Consider the following 15,675-nt stretch of genomic DNA (forward strand, 5'->3'; position numbering starts at 1 on the left):
CCTGTTCAGGAAAGGAGAACGGAAACTGGTAATAAGGAAACTATGTGTAAGACTTGGCAACAACGTTCTATAAAACTTCTTAATTAAATGTGTACAATTTTGGAAAAATCTTGCATCTCAGATAACTTAATAAAGGCTAAATAGCATTCTTGTCCTGTATTTCTCGCATCCCTTTTATTATTTTTATGTACCATTTGCTCACTGGGGCTCATGCCTTCCTACCTTGTTTTGTAACAATATACAGCATAACACCGAATGACGAATGAAAACAAACATAATGGCCCACCGTGGTACATTAGTTTAGATAGCAAAATCATTGTCAAGCGAGTAAAATAAAGCTGCATTTTCAAAGGGTTTTTTTTTTTTTTTTAAATTCTCAATTAAAAAAGAGGGAAGAAAGGATGGCAGCAGAGTCAATGGCACAGAGACACACAGCAAGGCTTTGGTTGACAAATGCAGATTGTCCGAAGAAGATGGATGCGTATTGAGGAAAATGCCCTTTCATGTGATGCAGCCATATCTTTTGTGTTTGCATGGAGCGAGAAAACAAATTCAATTGAACAAGCAAAAGCAAAGACCTTTCTTTAGGTCCCTCATTAGTGTGAGCATACTCAGTATGCTAGAGAATTTATCTGAAGCCTTTTAAATCAAGGCCTCTTTATTACAAAAATAAAAACAAAAAAAAAGTATGAGAGAAGAAAAGATGCTGAAGTATCATTCTATGTGTCCCTGCAGAGAACAATCACGTCCCGTTTATTATTCATTCTCTTCTCTCATTTCTACGATGTCTGTCATTTCTTCTATCTGTGGCATGTCAGTCATTACTGAGTCTTCGCCTTCTGTAGCTGTCTCATTTTCGTTCCGCTTCTTTTTCTAGGTCAAAAAGAGGTTGTATTCATAAGCACAGGACCATCTATATTGTTCATTGTGCAGCAGTTCAATCCTACAAATGTCAGGCCTTATCAGAAGGAATGTGGTCTAATGTTTAGAATGCAACATTCCTGGCTTCCACTCTTGGTATGCTACTGATTTGTCATGTTAATTAAAAAACTTCCTTTAACATCCCCATGGATCCATTTTGTTCTCTGAAACACAGGTATTATTGTTGCCTCTGTCTTAGAGGGGTGTTAGGAGGCAAGTGCTTCAGGATAATTGGAGGGAAAACACTATGTACAGAAAGTGAAAGGTGGTGTTCTACCTTCCAAAATGTCACAAGTCAGGAGCACAAGGGTAAAAATAGTGACATCCACTAGTACAGTAACATTCCTCTCAAAGACAGAAGGTATATTTACATAGAGGAAAACTAAAGAACTAGGAAGTTAATTCACTTGGCCCAAGCTCACAAAATCAATGGCACAGCTGGGAACAGAACCTAGAATTCCTGTGTCCTCGTTCAGAATACTTAGTTAGTATTGTCTTTGAGAAAGTGACAAAAGCAAAGGCCAGTTCCCTTGTAGCGTGTTTACCTGTTGACCCAAGCTCTCTGCTCACTACTGATCGGAGAAGCCATTGTCAGTATGAGGCACGCCACTTGTGTTCCCAACATTCTGCTGTTGAGCACATGTGGCTTAATGTCTGTCGTTTCAAGACAGCCATATGATTCGTGCAGGATGTTTTGGATGAGTAAACCTAAGATGCCCTCAGCCCCAACATGAATCAAGTTGAAGCATCTGTTCTTTATTATCTGTTTCTCAGCAGGCTGCCCAGTCCTTATGGAAAACAGTTGTAAAACTCCCCCCAAAACCCACTGATATTATTGATTCAGCTGAATCAGGCATACTAATGGAGTAAGACTACGAGGACGGTGTATACAGAAAACTAGTTTGTGACTCTCAAACATTTTACCTATGTTGAATCTTTTAGCTGAAAATAAACTGATATGCAAAACTACTGTTGATTGTGCCATTACCACATTGGCTGGTGAAGAGATCATTTCAGATGATTACTGGGCATGTAATAATTAACGTGTCAGCCAAATGTGATCATCCAGTTGTTACCACTTCATTATACTACAAAAATAAAGTACTTTGTCTGAAAATTATGGAGGTCAAAAATACTGCAGGAGATGTGACAATTGTACCATGCAAATAATAAAAATATTAGTGTAAACAAAAATTGGTTGTGAAACTACAAGCCAAGAATAGCTTGGGATATAAGATTTTTCGTACTATTTTTAGTGAGCAAGAAAAAGATAAACTAACTACTATAGAGAAACAAAGTTCTCTATTTAGCCGCGTGTTGAGTAAGGCGGTGCGAATTTCTCTGCTCTGCTGATGTGCCTCAAGCCTGTTCTTAACTTCGATCAATGAGCTTGTAGTTCAAAAGCTTTTAGGTAGGTTCTGATTTCATAATTTTTGATAAAAACAGAAGTGGTAAAAATGTGCAGGGCTTTTTGATTTTTTGCCTCTAATGGAAATTTCTAAATTAAAAAACAAACAAACAAACCAACCCACAATAGCAAGGATTCTTTTCTCTACACTCTCCCCCCCCCCCCCCCCAATTCTGTTTAGCTAATGAGATGATTGATGCTTCCAACTGGAGTTATGCAGCAAATACCTTGTGCAGTACCCTGAAAACATATCTGTAAGGGTTCAATCCTGCAGACACACTTATGCATGTGAGAAACCATACTCACCTGGGAATTCCCATTGACCCTCATCCTGCAAACATTTCTACCTATGCATAACTTTTTTCATGTGAGTCCTCATTGAAATCAATGGAACTAGCCACATGAGTTAAGTTAAGCATAAGGCTATATAGGACTGAGGCCACTGAGAGATGCATGAATACTCCACATGAGTAAAGTTTCTCACTTGCTGTACTTTGAATGTGTGTGTGTGTTTGTGTCTGTGGAGGAGAAAACCCATCTCCATCCAGTTAAGTGAATATTTTATTCACTTCCACATGGCCTTTACACAAAAATTGTGTTTTCTACACAACTTGTCACCATACATAAGTAGTTATTATCTATGTTTGTCATGGTCACTAGATTCTACACAACCAGTTTCCTACCTGTTTCCGACAGACATAGCAAGCTGCTATTGCAACCATGGTAGATTCTCCTACAAAACCAGCTAGAAGTGATCCTACTCCTAGGGTGGCTCCATGGACCCTGAGAATGGCAAAAAGAAAAAGGTAGGATTTAAAACAAAAATAAAAATAGAAAATTATACTTTCAGTAAAATACTGAACCAATGTATTTTAATGAACAATTTCTACACAAGGCATAATGTGACAGGTATTTAATATTCTCTGGGGCAAAAATCTAGGCACTGGTAGAGAGAATTACTGATATATTATAGTAACGTTTGCTTCCTAAATAGTTTCATTATTTACTATAATCTTTTATTGCCCAAAAACGAGAGGAGACCCATTGTGAATCAAATTCTGCCCCAAGGTAATCTAAATATAGAATTTAATTGAGAATAATAGTTCTGTTGTAGACAATAACGTTTTTTTTGTTGTTTTTTTTAAAGAAGTCTACAGAAAAGATACCATTCCCTATATACCTATTGCATAGATTTTTCAGAAAAGTAATTTCTGTATAATTCTAATAAGTTTTCATAGCATCCTGTGGGTATTGGTTTCATCTCTATTAACATCTGTAGAATTTTCAACAAGAGCCAATAGTTTCATGCCTAGCTAGAGACGGGATGTGGCTGGAACTTTGGAAGTGATCATTTACAGGAGTTTGAAACTATTTTGGTTCTATTTTAGTCTCTGCCTTTGGTGGAAAGATGAAGAGTTAAATAAGGGGGGAGGGATAGCTCAGTGGTATGAGCACTGGCCTGCTAAACCCAGGGTTATGAGTTTAATCCTTGAGGGGGCCATTTGGGGATTTAGCTGGGGATTGGTCCTGCTTTGAGCAGGGGGTTGGACTAGATGACCTCCTGAGGTCCCTTCCAACCCTGATATTCTATGTCTAAATGAAATAGGGGGGGGAAAGGAGAGTGGCTCCATTAGAGCTGTGGTGAGTGGAGTAATTTACCCTAAGTAAGGCAGCACAATGAGACTAGTGATGAGGACGATGATGCGCAGCACAGAGCTGGGTGCCAATACAAATGTCTTCTTTAGTGTCATGAGCCAGCCAGTCAAGTGTGCTCTAACTGTCACTGTCAGAAAAAAGGAAGAAAAACCATCAAAATATGCAGTAGAAAATGAAGGAAGAGACCGCATTTTTTCATGTTAATAATGATGCTGACCTTCTTTGTAAAGTGCTTTGAGATCTACTGGTGAAAAGCGCTATTGAAGAGCAAGGTATTATTATTATAAATACTATTTATTTAGTGTTTAGCATAAAAAATACAAACACCATGGCCCTTGTTTACAGTTGCTTTACCTACAGTGAAATTGTCTTAACTGCAAACTAGACTGGAAGTCCAGAATTGTTTTAGTGCTTTTAATTGTGCAAAAAGCAGTCAGAGGTACAGCAAACTTCCCTCAGTGTGAACTGTCCTGCCAAAAACATTTTACAATAAGATAGTTTGACTCCATTAAAATAAAAATGTGTGTGTGACAGTAATACAAATAAATCTTAAACTTCTCTTCCATATGGTAGGTGCATTCTCCTCATTAAAAATGCATAACCCCTTTTAAGGTCAGGAAGAAAGGATACCTATATGTGTCAAGTGAGGAACAGACCCCCTGAAACAAAACTTCATATTTGGAGACCATAATCCTTACGGAGCTGTGCTCTTAGCTATATATTGATCCATTGGAAGACTCTATACAATGTAGCAGTAACACATGTAGGTTATAATATTTACATCAGCATTTTAATATTTGAGGGAAATATTTTGGCTAGTAGTGTAATAAACATCCATATAATATGAAGGAGAGCATTCAGTTTTATTGTTTGTTGGCCCTGTTCAGTATCAAGGTGTGTTCATATTGTGTAGTTGTCCAACATGTTGTACAAACACACAGTTAATTACAGTTGGGCAGAAACACACAGTGCACAATGCACATGCTCAGGCACCTAGAACAGATACATGTCCGCTTTTAGTTTTCCCACTGAGTCCATTTAAGAAATGTATGTATGCTAAATTTGTCTGTCTAGTGACAGACCCTCACTACAACATTTATACCTTCAGCCACATTCAGCCCTAATGTCAACTGGTCTGTATTTTTACCTGGAACTGGGAAAAAGGAGAAGATGCGCAAAGGAATGACACACAGTTCTGCAAAGGCAAAATCGACTCCAATTATGTCAACTAAAATCTTCTCTGATGCATTCGGAGTCCAAAACATCAAAAAACAGAGCTGGAAAAGAGAACCACAAACAATATTAGGAAGAGTTTGCACAGCAAAGCAAGGAAGGAGAAGAAAAGAGACAGGAGTTTAACTGCTAATCTACAGCCTTAACTGATAATGCAAGTATTTCCTGTATTAAATGGAGGAAGGAGATAGGTGCAGTACAATAATATTTGGCATTTCTACAGCATTCAAAGATCTGTAGCATCCAAGGATCTCAGAGCAGGTTATAAACATTAATGAATTAAGCCCCATCCCCGTAAGACTGGCATATATTATTGGGGCAGATGGGTAAACGGAGATACAGGAAGGTTAAGTAATCTGCTCAAGATCACATGATGATTTGATAGCCTAGAACTTGCCAGTTCTGACTCCTAGCTACCTCCTTTAACTTCCAGCCTATATTACTGCCTCTTTACATATAAACCAATGAAAGAAATAGAGAAAAACAACAAATAGTACACCAGGCAAATACTAAGATCCAGCAGGTTATGAATCAGTCATAAATTAATAATTGATACACAGGAAAATGTAATATAATGTAACTTTATAATGTTTGGATTCTAGAATTCCTGGCTTCTTTACATGTAAAGGGCTAGCCAGACGCTAACCTAAGTAGAAATCGGGGAGAAAAGGTTGTGAGAGGTCGTCCGAGGAACCTTTCCCCTTACCACGAGTAAGAACAATCCCTGCACTTGGTGAAGTGCTGAACATTCACAGCTCCCACTGACTTCAAACAAAGTTGTGGGTGCTTAGTGGCTCTGAACACCCAAATGCTTTTACCACAAAGCGTAATGCAGAGTAACAAAAAGAAAATAGATTCCGAACTTGAAAACTTTCTGACCGTCCCTGAAATAAATCGAACAACAGCCTTGGAAAAGAAAACACTAGCAGAAGTTGTTCTTGAAGACAGACACTGAGGAATTAATGTTCTTTTGTTTTGAGGACTGTGTTCATATAACCCTCCCAAAGGCTCTTAAGTGTCTGAATGCAGTAAATTCCTAGCTACCGCCTCCTTTAACTACAGGGGTTGGGGGTGGGTGGGGCTTAATTCATTAATATTTATAACCTGCAGTGAGATCCCTGGATGCTACAGATCTTTGAAAGCTGTAGAAATGCCAAATATTATTGTACTGCACCTATCTCCTTCCTCCATTCCAAATGCAACAGTAAAGAGTATAAAAATAGTGCATGTCTTCTGAGGTTGCCCACAAACACACACGGATGTACGTGCACTCACAACAGTCACATAGGAGGAGCGGAACAGTTGTATACACAGAGACACTACCATCAGTATAATGGTAGTAACCGCTAGAACAGCTCAAGAACCAAGAACCCCCAGCACATGGCATTCCTATAGTGTCTGTCTGCAGCTTGTTACATTAGGATGATCAAGTATGATTTAAAAACTTGAGTCTACAGTAGATAGAGTGCCAATGTTCAGAAGCACATAAACAAACATGGATTTGACTAGCTTAGTTTTGAAACTGCCTCCAAGAAAGATTTAACTTTACTGCTGATACCAGTACTTTAAAAGGTATAGAAATGTGTCTGCTTTTATCCTGTACAAAGCGTCAATGCACGTTGGAAAGCCGTAGTAGCCTGGCAGCCATCTGAACTTGTCAGATATTATCATTTAAGAACTTTTATGGTTAGTCTGGATTTGAATGGAAAGCGTCAAAGAAAAGGCACCGTGCTGTAAGAAGTGGTGTGGCGGCTCAGCACATAATGCTCTTCCCTCTCAGCAAGTATTGAACCATTGCCCCAGCACAGTGGTGGGAACTCTGTGCAGTTAGCTGTGCCATCTTTGGGATGAGATACAAAACAAAAGTCCTTACTGGCAATACTTTAAAGACCTCAGGGCACTTTCTCCATCAGTAGGGACAGCAGCCCTGATGTTCACACCATTGTTTATCTCTGGTGTGTTCTTCACACCTTGTAATTCAATTTGGTTTTGTTGTTAAAAATAAAGTTAGTTATTTTTCATCTTCCACAAGAAAACTGATGCTGAGAAAGAGTGATCATAAATAAAACAAACCATAACCAGAAGCCTTAAAACATAACAGTTTGACAGATTGCAAGACAATAGAACTGAATTTACTTTTCAGTAAATCATGAGTGGTGATGCGATCTGATGATGCCCTCAGTTGACTCTTTTTTAAATTTATGGTGAAATTTCATGGCCATTAGCAGTTCTCCAGTTATATGACCGACATGTTCTTACATATATTTGCAGTGAAACTCTGGCTCCATTGAAGTCAACAGCCAAACTCCCATTGACTTTAATGGGGCCAGTATTTCACCCTTGTTTTCTAGTTGCGTACCAGTGATTGTCTTTTCTAATTAACGTGCAAGCAGACACTCTTCAGCTGACAACACCAAATAAACAGACCACTGCACAGACACAAAATTTACTTCCACAGATGGGGATATCCCCATCTGCGGATATAAGCTTTGTAACCGTGCAGGGCTCTACAAATAAGTCACTTTACCCTGTGCTACATGGAGAGGCACCTTCCTGACAGCTTAGAGGCGTGAACAAAGTCTACAGTAGATAGAGCGCCACTTACTTCAGGCTGCTGATTTAGCTTTATTTCTTCTTCTTGTGGACAGGAATTAAGGGTGGGATTAATTTAAGCAGCCTAAACATCAGAGACTTAGGTGCCTAAATTTGAGATTTAGGCAGCTGAATTCAAGTTTTAGGCTCTACTGTGATTCACAAAACTCCTGCCAAACACTAATTCTCTAGGTGCCTAAGTTTCTGCCTCTGAGCATATGCATTGCTGCCTCCCTCTGATAGGTGGGAGATGAGCCTCCAGACTAAGTCCCAGAGTGATCCACTAAGCAGAGGAAAATAGGCAGACAAACACTTATCTCACCTGTGGGACCTGATCAAGTAGGCATGCTTAGCGGCTGCCTACTGGATTGGGTCCCATTCACGTTCTTGGCGAGTGGGGTAGTAGCCTTATAACTTTTAGCCTAGTGGTTAGCACTCACCTGGGACGCAGGTTCAATTACCCCCCTGGGCCTGAGGGGAAGTAAGGATTTGAACAGGGGCCTCCACTCTCTCAGGAGAGTGCTCTAACCACTGACCTATGGGATATTCTGATGTGCAGCTGCCTCAGTCTCTCCTGAGGAAGCACTTGCACTGTGGATAAGAGTCACTGGGTCAGAGAGAGTGAATGAGTCTGTAGCCTGGTGGTTAGGACCCACCTGGGAGGTGGGAAACCCTGGGTCCGGTCCCCCTGCTCCAAAGGCTCTCTAATTATTTATCCACAGTCGAACAGCTTCAACGGGAGAGACCAAGATAGAAGATCCCTGTTCAAATCTCCTTTTCCCCTCAGGCCAGTGGAGAAATTGAACCTGCACGTCTCACATCCCAGGTAAATGCTCTAACCACTGAGCTAAGAGTTATAAGATAAGCACCATCACTGCTCTTCAGGCTGTTTTGTGTGGAGTGAGGCAAGTGTCTCATTCTCACAAGAAACAACTTCGGTACCTAAGTCACCTGACTCCAGGAGAGGGGTTCACAGCTCTGCCTTCCTGCAGCCTGGACTTAGGCACTAAACTCTGTGAATGGGTGCAGTAGGACAAACCCCTCTCATCAGCATCTCCCTCTGGCTAACTTAAGCAGCTCTTCACCTAGCATTCTGGCTTTTGTGGATTGCATTCTAATGCACCTCTCTCCCCATTCATTTTAGAGGGAGCTTAAGTGCCTAACGCAGGCTTTGAGGATCACAGTGTTGTTGTAATTTTCTAGGTGCCTAAAAGTTAGGCATTGGGACACTGAGCATCGCAATGCCTAAGTTGGTTTGTGGATGTGGGCCTAATTTTTTTTTAAATAAAATATTTTGCTGCAGTGATTTGAGCCTATCTTGAATTATCTGTTGAAAAACAAGTGCAAAGAGTAAGATGGAAGAAAGAGAAATGAACCAAAGGTTGCTAATGTGAATTTTGGAGATTTTCTGCTTTAGCTGGCATCTCTCTCGCTGGCAAACAGCTTGAAAATTCAGCATACAGAAGCCAATAAGAGCAGAAGGGATCTAATAACCAATGAGAATGGAGAGGTTTGCATGTGCACAGTACAGATACTAATAGCAGCATAGTGACTGTGTGAATTCCTGAACTGTGGCAGTCATTAGCGAGAGTGCTGTGACTGGCATACTGTACAGTTTTTGAGAAACAGCATAAAGTTGCTATGCAGGAGAGCTTTCTGATTGACTTACCTATAAAGCCTAATGTCGAAAATAACTTAGGGCAAACACAGGCACAATCAAACGTTTCATTTTATTGCCCATGCTCAGACACCCACACTGAAGTGAAATAGCCATAAAGTGAATTGCTCTTTATCTCTGAAAAGTCGAAGTTTGAACTGTGAAGTTTTAATTGCACTAACTTCAATGCACTTTTCTTCTTAGACACAGATAGCTGGTCACCCTGAAGATGACCTTGCTATTAGAAAACCAGGAACTGAACTATAGAGAACATACACAGATAATGGAAGTCAAAATTCTAACTTTTTCCTCAAATGTTCTTTTTGAAATTACAGTAATTTTATTATGTGTAATAAACAAATAAAAAAGTATTTCAATCTTTTATCACTTCATACGTTCAAAATCCATTTTTTTCCAGTAAAAGTTCTCTTTTAATCAGAAACACACTACTCATAGCAAGCAATTTATCTACTTTCATGGTTAAAGAGAACATATTTTAAAACCACCTGAATTTTGAGGATGACAAAAGCTGTAATTTTAATAGCAGTGTAACCTCTAGCTAAAACTGCAGTATTCTGTAAAAAATTAATCAAACTCTGTTTACCCTGACATCTTCAAAGATTTATAACAGCATAATTCGCCAAAGATATAAAGAGCAATTTCCACTTCCTAAATGAAACAAGGATTTTTCTGCCATACATTTTTCAATCTTTTGGGAAATCCGTCATCCTTGTATTCAAAAGTGACACCATTACTGTAATTTCAATGCCGTGTCTTGGTTCAAGAGCTCAGGAACATGTCTAAGACATCAAAGGAAAACTACTTCCACAGATTTAGCAAATTATAATGAAAGAACTTTATCATTCTTGTATTGCAAATCAGTGTCAGCTACTGTACTGCATAGCATAATGCTGTTCCTGCAAGATTGGTACATCATTCCCTATGCTATACTGAACAGCAGCACTGGCATATTACCAGGACAAAGTATATGCTTCTATACAGCAAAGAACAGCTCATTCTTTCTCTGAAAGTGTCTCAAATTGTATCCTAATATGGCTAACAGGAGAAAATCTTTTCTTTTTTCTTTAGTTCCAGAATTACTGTAGATTAGTTCAAAACTACTACGCTCAGGGTCCAGTTTTGCTCTCATTGAAGTTAATGAAAGTTTTGCTATTGACTATAATGTGGATCAGGACTATAAGCCCTATGCTGCATACACGTAAGCACATGCTTACATAACTACCCTAAGAAGTTCAATTGAAATCAATTCATGATGGAAAAGTTAAATTGATTATTCACAGTAGTATATTTAAGCATGGGCTTAAGTGTTTGCAGGATGAGGGTCAAAAGCAGTAAAGATCTAAAGAACTCAAACTTCTCTAATAATAATGTCCTACCATGCAGGCTGGCTTCCTGGATAGTTAGCTTTGCAAAAACAAGGGTAATGTTTATTATATTTGCTATATGCCCACAGCATGCCAAGTGTCATACAGAACACAGAGGAAAATAATCCCTTCCCTGTGGAGCTTACATTCTAAATAGACCGACACAACAACTGGAGACTTGCATCATTGCAGGCCACTGGGTAAAGAGTTTGTGTGTAATGTGTCTATTACAACAACGGTGGCGTGTGTCTTTATCTGACCATGTCTTTATTAGGCAGAGATCCTAAAAAATGCATCTGTACATTCAGTGTAATGTGTATGCAGTAGGGGATGCTGTGAATCACTAAGCACAGGGTGAAACTTGCTGAGGCTGAGAGCTTAGTGTTATTGGAGTAAGGCCTTTGTTTGTGGAATTCAAGCACCAGCTTGAATTTTGTTACCTCATGTTAGGTAGTGTAGCAAGGTATGTCCTCCATCTCACCAGACTTAGCACTTCACCCTCTGGCAGTGGTGGGACGGGGTCTGGGGTAAATCAGCCCCACTCTGGACAGTATTTGTGTTCCACCTCTGTTTATTTACCAATATTACCAAGGGAGGCCTCCGTGCAGCCCATGGAGTGCTCCTCCTCCAAACAAAGAGAAACAAATTTAGAAACTCAAAAACACAGGGGAATACCTTTCCTTGCCCCCTTGCTGCAGGGTGTTGTCCTGTTGTTGGCTTCTCTGTCTTGCCAGAGCTTCAATAGGTAGACATGGTAGATCCGATTCTGGTGTTTGGGCTGTTAAATTTTATAGTCAACGTACCCGATGGCTTCTACTACTTCATATGGCCAGGTGCTTGCTTTCAGCTGTGGACACTAGCACCATTACCAGATCTCCCGTCTGAAATTTCTGACCCTTCGCTCAGTGATTATAATAGGTCTGTTGGGTCTCTTGTGCTATTTCCAGGTGTTCTCACACTATGGGGGTGACTTGGGCTATTTGGTTCCGTATATACATCACATGCTCAATGATGTTCCTCCCTGGTTAGGCTGTTCTTCCCAGTCTTCCTTGGCAATGTCCAGTATACCATGGGGGTGGTGACCATACAGCAGATCAAAGGGGGAAAACACAGTAGAAGTCTAGGGAACCTCCCTTATAGCAAACATCAGGTAAGGTAGTAAGGTATTCCAATTTTTCCATTCCGGCTCACCAATTTCCAAATCATGTTCTTCAGTGTCCTATTAAAGTGTTCAACGAGGCCATCAGTCTGTGGATGCGTCTGACGAAGTGGGTATTCACCCATGAAAGCTTATGCTCCAATACGTCTGTTAGTCTATAAGGTGCCACAGGACTCTGTCGCTTTTTACAGATCCAGACTAACATGGCTACCCCTCTGGTACTAGTCTGTGGATGATAGACTGAGGTTCATAGGACCCATATGTGGAGCATTGCACACGTCTTTCATCAATTTTGACACAAAGGGGGTTTCTTGCTCTGTCAAGATCTCTGAGTATCCCAACCTTAGAGAAAATTTGAATCAACTCCTTCATGATCTTGGACATTGTGTTTCGTAGGGGTATGGCTTCTGAGTATTGGGTGGCGTAGTCCAGAACAACAAGCACACTCTGATGGCCCCGGGCCATCTTCTCCAGTGTGCCTATCAGGTCTACGGCTATCCTCTTGAACACGACTTCAATAATTGGTAGGGGGCCCTCAAGTGCAGTTGTGAGACATATAATTGGCATTCTGGGCAGCAGGCACAATAGTCAGATCCCATATAAACTCTTGGCCAAAAGAACCTCTGTAGGATTTGATCAAGGGTCTTATCTACTCCTAGATGTCCTCCGAACAAATGATGATGGGCTAGGTCCAACGCTGCCCTCTGGTGTCTTCGAGGTACCAGGAGCTGCTCCACTTCTTGGTCTTGTATTTGGACTACTCTATATAATAGGTCCCTTTTTATCATGAAGTATGACCCTGTCCTTTGGTTTTCCCCTCCACCAGGATCCCATTCACCTCAACTATTTCTTTCTAGTATTGTGGTACAGTGTATCATTGGCTTGGTTCTGCCCAAAATTCTTGAATGAGAGCCCAATATATTCAAGTTCAAGGGCACCTATTTCTGTTGCACCTCCAGGATTGGTCTCAGCGGAACTGGGTCTAGCTTCTGGCTCATCAACTATCTGAGTCACCCCTCCCCCACCTGTTGGACGAGATTGCTTACCTATGAGCACAGCCTTTTGGTTCAGGGCCAAGATCCTGGTCCCAAATCTTTTGTCCTTCTTCCTTTCTCGCCTAGCTTTCCAGTTGCAGAGAAAAGTCGTGGACAAATTCAGAGAAACTGGGAGAGGGCTATCTACTGGTGCCAGAGTATCAATCCCAGGATCACTACCCTCCTCTGACTCATCCACCAGGAGTAGGTTTCCAAACCCTGCAAAATCTTATCCTAGGAGAACTGGATATGGGCGTTTAGGGACCACCACTGCCGTCACCCTTGTAGTATTCTCCTAAACCTCAATTTGTAGAGGGATGGTCGGATAGTAATCAACAGCCACATGTACGCAGATTATTCCTGTGCATTTGGCCCGAGAAAGCTGGTTCCACCCCACTAGTTTCCCTGAGACCAGTGTGACGGCATTTCCAGAGTCCACTAATGGAATGGTCTCTCTGCCATTCATCCTAACTGGCTGCATATAACTATGTGAGGTCATCATGAATCCCACAAGGTTAATCAAGCCACATGGATCTTCATGATAACCCAGGCTGCACTGCATGGGCTCCTCAACATTAGGACACTGGGCTGCTATATGCCCGAGTTCCCGACAGGCATAATACCTATATCCTGCTCAGGACATCCTACTATTTTTGGCGATTGAGTCTTACCCCATAACTCTCTCTCTCCAGTTCCCCAAGTCCCTTCGCAGCCTCAGGGTTGCTCTTCAGCATCCTTCCTCCCCAATATAGTTCTGCCCAACCCTTTAGAAGTCTGGGCCTTCGGGGAGGGGACTTGCCTCTTGATCCGATACATCTCTTCCTCGGTGGTCCAAGAAAGTTCCTTGGTCATTAACTGCCTGTCTACGGGGGCAACTAAATTGTCATAAGAGGAGGGGTCATATTGGCTAACCCATCCTTGTAGGTCTGGTGGTAGTCCTCTCATGAACCTGTCCAACACTAAGACGTCTATAAATCTCTCTGTCCTGTGGATCTCGGGGCACACTCACTTCTGCGTTAGATGGATCAAGTCAAAGAGTTGTGACCTCAGTGCTTTGCTGTCCCGGTACCTCTACACATGGAACCTCTGGGCCCTTATAGTTGTCGTCACCCTGGACCTCATCAGGATTTCAGCCTTCAACTGGTAGTAATCTGTAGCAGCTTCTGTTGCCATGTTGTAGTAGGCCTTCTGGGCCTCTCCACATAGGAAAGAAGCAAAGATGCTGGCCCACTGGTCTTGGGGCCAGGCTTCATGTAGGGCCATTCTTTCAAAGGTGAGAAGGTACGCCTCCATGTCATCTTCCATTGTCATCTTTTGTAGGTAACTGTTGGTAACACGTGTCCCATCGTGGCCATGTGTCAGAGCAGTCAGGGCTTTCAGTTGGTTCAAGACCTCCTGCAGTGTGGCTTGATCCTGGGTTGCCTGGCTCATCAGCAGTTGACTCATTTCCTGCCGTAGCTGTACCAACTACTGTTGGATGACCATCTGTACCCAGGTAGCTTCTTGTTCTGCTGTCATGGCTTGCACCAGCACCCTCACAATGTTGTCCATTTTGGGGGTGACATACCTTGCCCCAGGTTGGTTCGCTGTGCCAACAACCCCATTCCTGACATCAAGTGTGACAAGGCACCTCCTCTGACTCACCAGACTTAGCACTTCCCCCTCTAATGGTGTCAGGGCCTGAGGTAAGTCAGCCTCACTCTGGACAGTGTTTGTCTTCCCCATCTGTTTACTTATCAGGCCCAAGGAGTGCTCTTCCACCAAACAAAAAGAAACAAATTTACAAACACAAAACAAAGGGGAATACCTTTCCCTGCCCCCTCACTGCTGGTGGTGGTGGTGGTGGTGTGTGTATGTGTCAGTTCTTCCCCTAAGCAGGCACTCCGTTTTGGTTATTTCCCCTGTAAGGAGGAGAGCAGCCTCTCATCCTGGAGAAGCCTACCTCCCTGCTGCCACTAAGCTTGCAGCAGCTGGTCTCTCCCCAACTCCCACCCCCACCCCTCCTTACCGCAGAGAAAGTCTCAAACTACAAGTGCTCACTCAAACTACTCAATCCCTTCTCTCAAATACAGTAAATGCATTTGACCTAGAATTTAACCACCGATGTATGAAACAACTCCAGTACAAAAATGTTGCTGAGATTTCATTTCAGAGCCTGAATGAGTGAAGTCACTGGCTTCCAAGAATTTCTATCACACGTCTTTTATAGATACCACACCTCCTAGAAACTATTCGAATGCACTTAGTGTGCGCCACCAGAGGTTACTTGTCCTGAGAGACCCATTAAGTAATAAATTATAGCGAAAAGCTAACCAAGGTAACTGACGTGTATATGTAGCTTTTGTACATCCATGAATAAACACGAGCCACTAAAGAGAATTTTCCAGGAAATGGCAAAGGACAAGTACAGTAGTTGTAGATTGGGCTATAATGTAATCTCCAATCAGAAAATCTCCCAACCAGCTGACACAGCTACAACATGACTCATCATTTCTCAAACACTTGCATGACCAAATGTCATTCATGTTTTCTAACTGAGAGCACAAGCCAAAACAACAACAGATGGTACGTGCAATCCATCATGTAGCACATCATTGCTATGGTCTTTCCATTGCATCAATGGAGCCTAA

At 41.6% G+C, this 15,675-nt stretch overlaps 1 protein-coding gene across 3 annotated transcripts in view; it reads right to left on the minus strand.

The window, feature by feature from the left end:
* Window positions 1–354: 354 nt before the first annotated feature.
* Window positions 355–15,675, minus strand: part of ANKH (ANKH inorganic pyrophosphate transport regulator) — a 146,767-nt gene continuing 131,446 nt past the window's right edge. For all 3 annotated transcript variants that reach the window (XM_034761562.1, XM_034761563.1, XM_034761564.1), the window contains 4 exons: window positions 5,133–5,262; window positions 3,989–4,112; window positions 3,013–3,112; window positions 355–873 (listed from right to left, as the gene is read on the minus strand). In XM_034761562.1, the coding sequence (XP_034617453.1) occupies window positions 757–873; window positions 3,013–3,112; window positions 3,989–4,112; window positions 5,133–5,262 (471 nt within the window). In that variant the 3' untranslated portion in view covers window positions 355–756. The remainder of the gene's footprint in view (window positions 874–3,012; window positions 3,113–3,988; window positions 4,113–5,132; window positions 5,263–15,675) is intronic.

This window comes from Trachemys scripta, chromosome 2 (genome assembly GCF_013100865.1).
Source record: "Trachemys scripta elegans isolate TJP31775 chromosome 2, CAS_Tse_1.0, whole genome shotgun sequence".
NCBI lineage: Eukaryota > Metazoa > Chordata > Testudines > Emydidae > Trachemys > Trachemys scripta.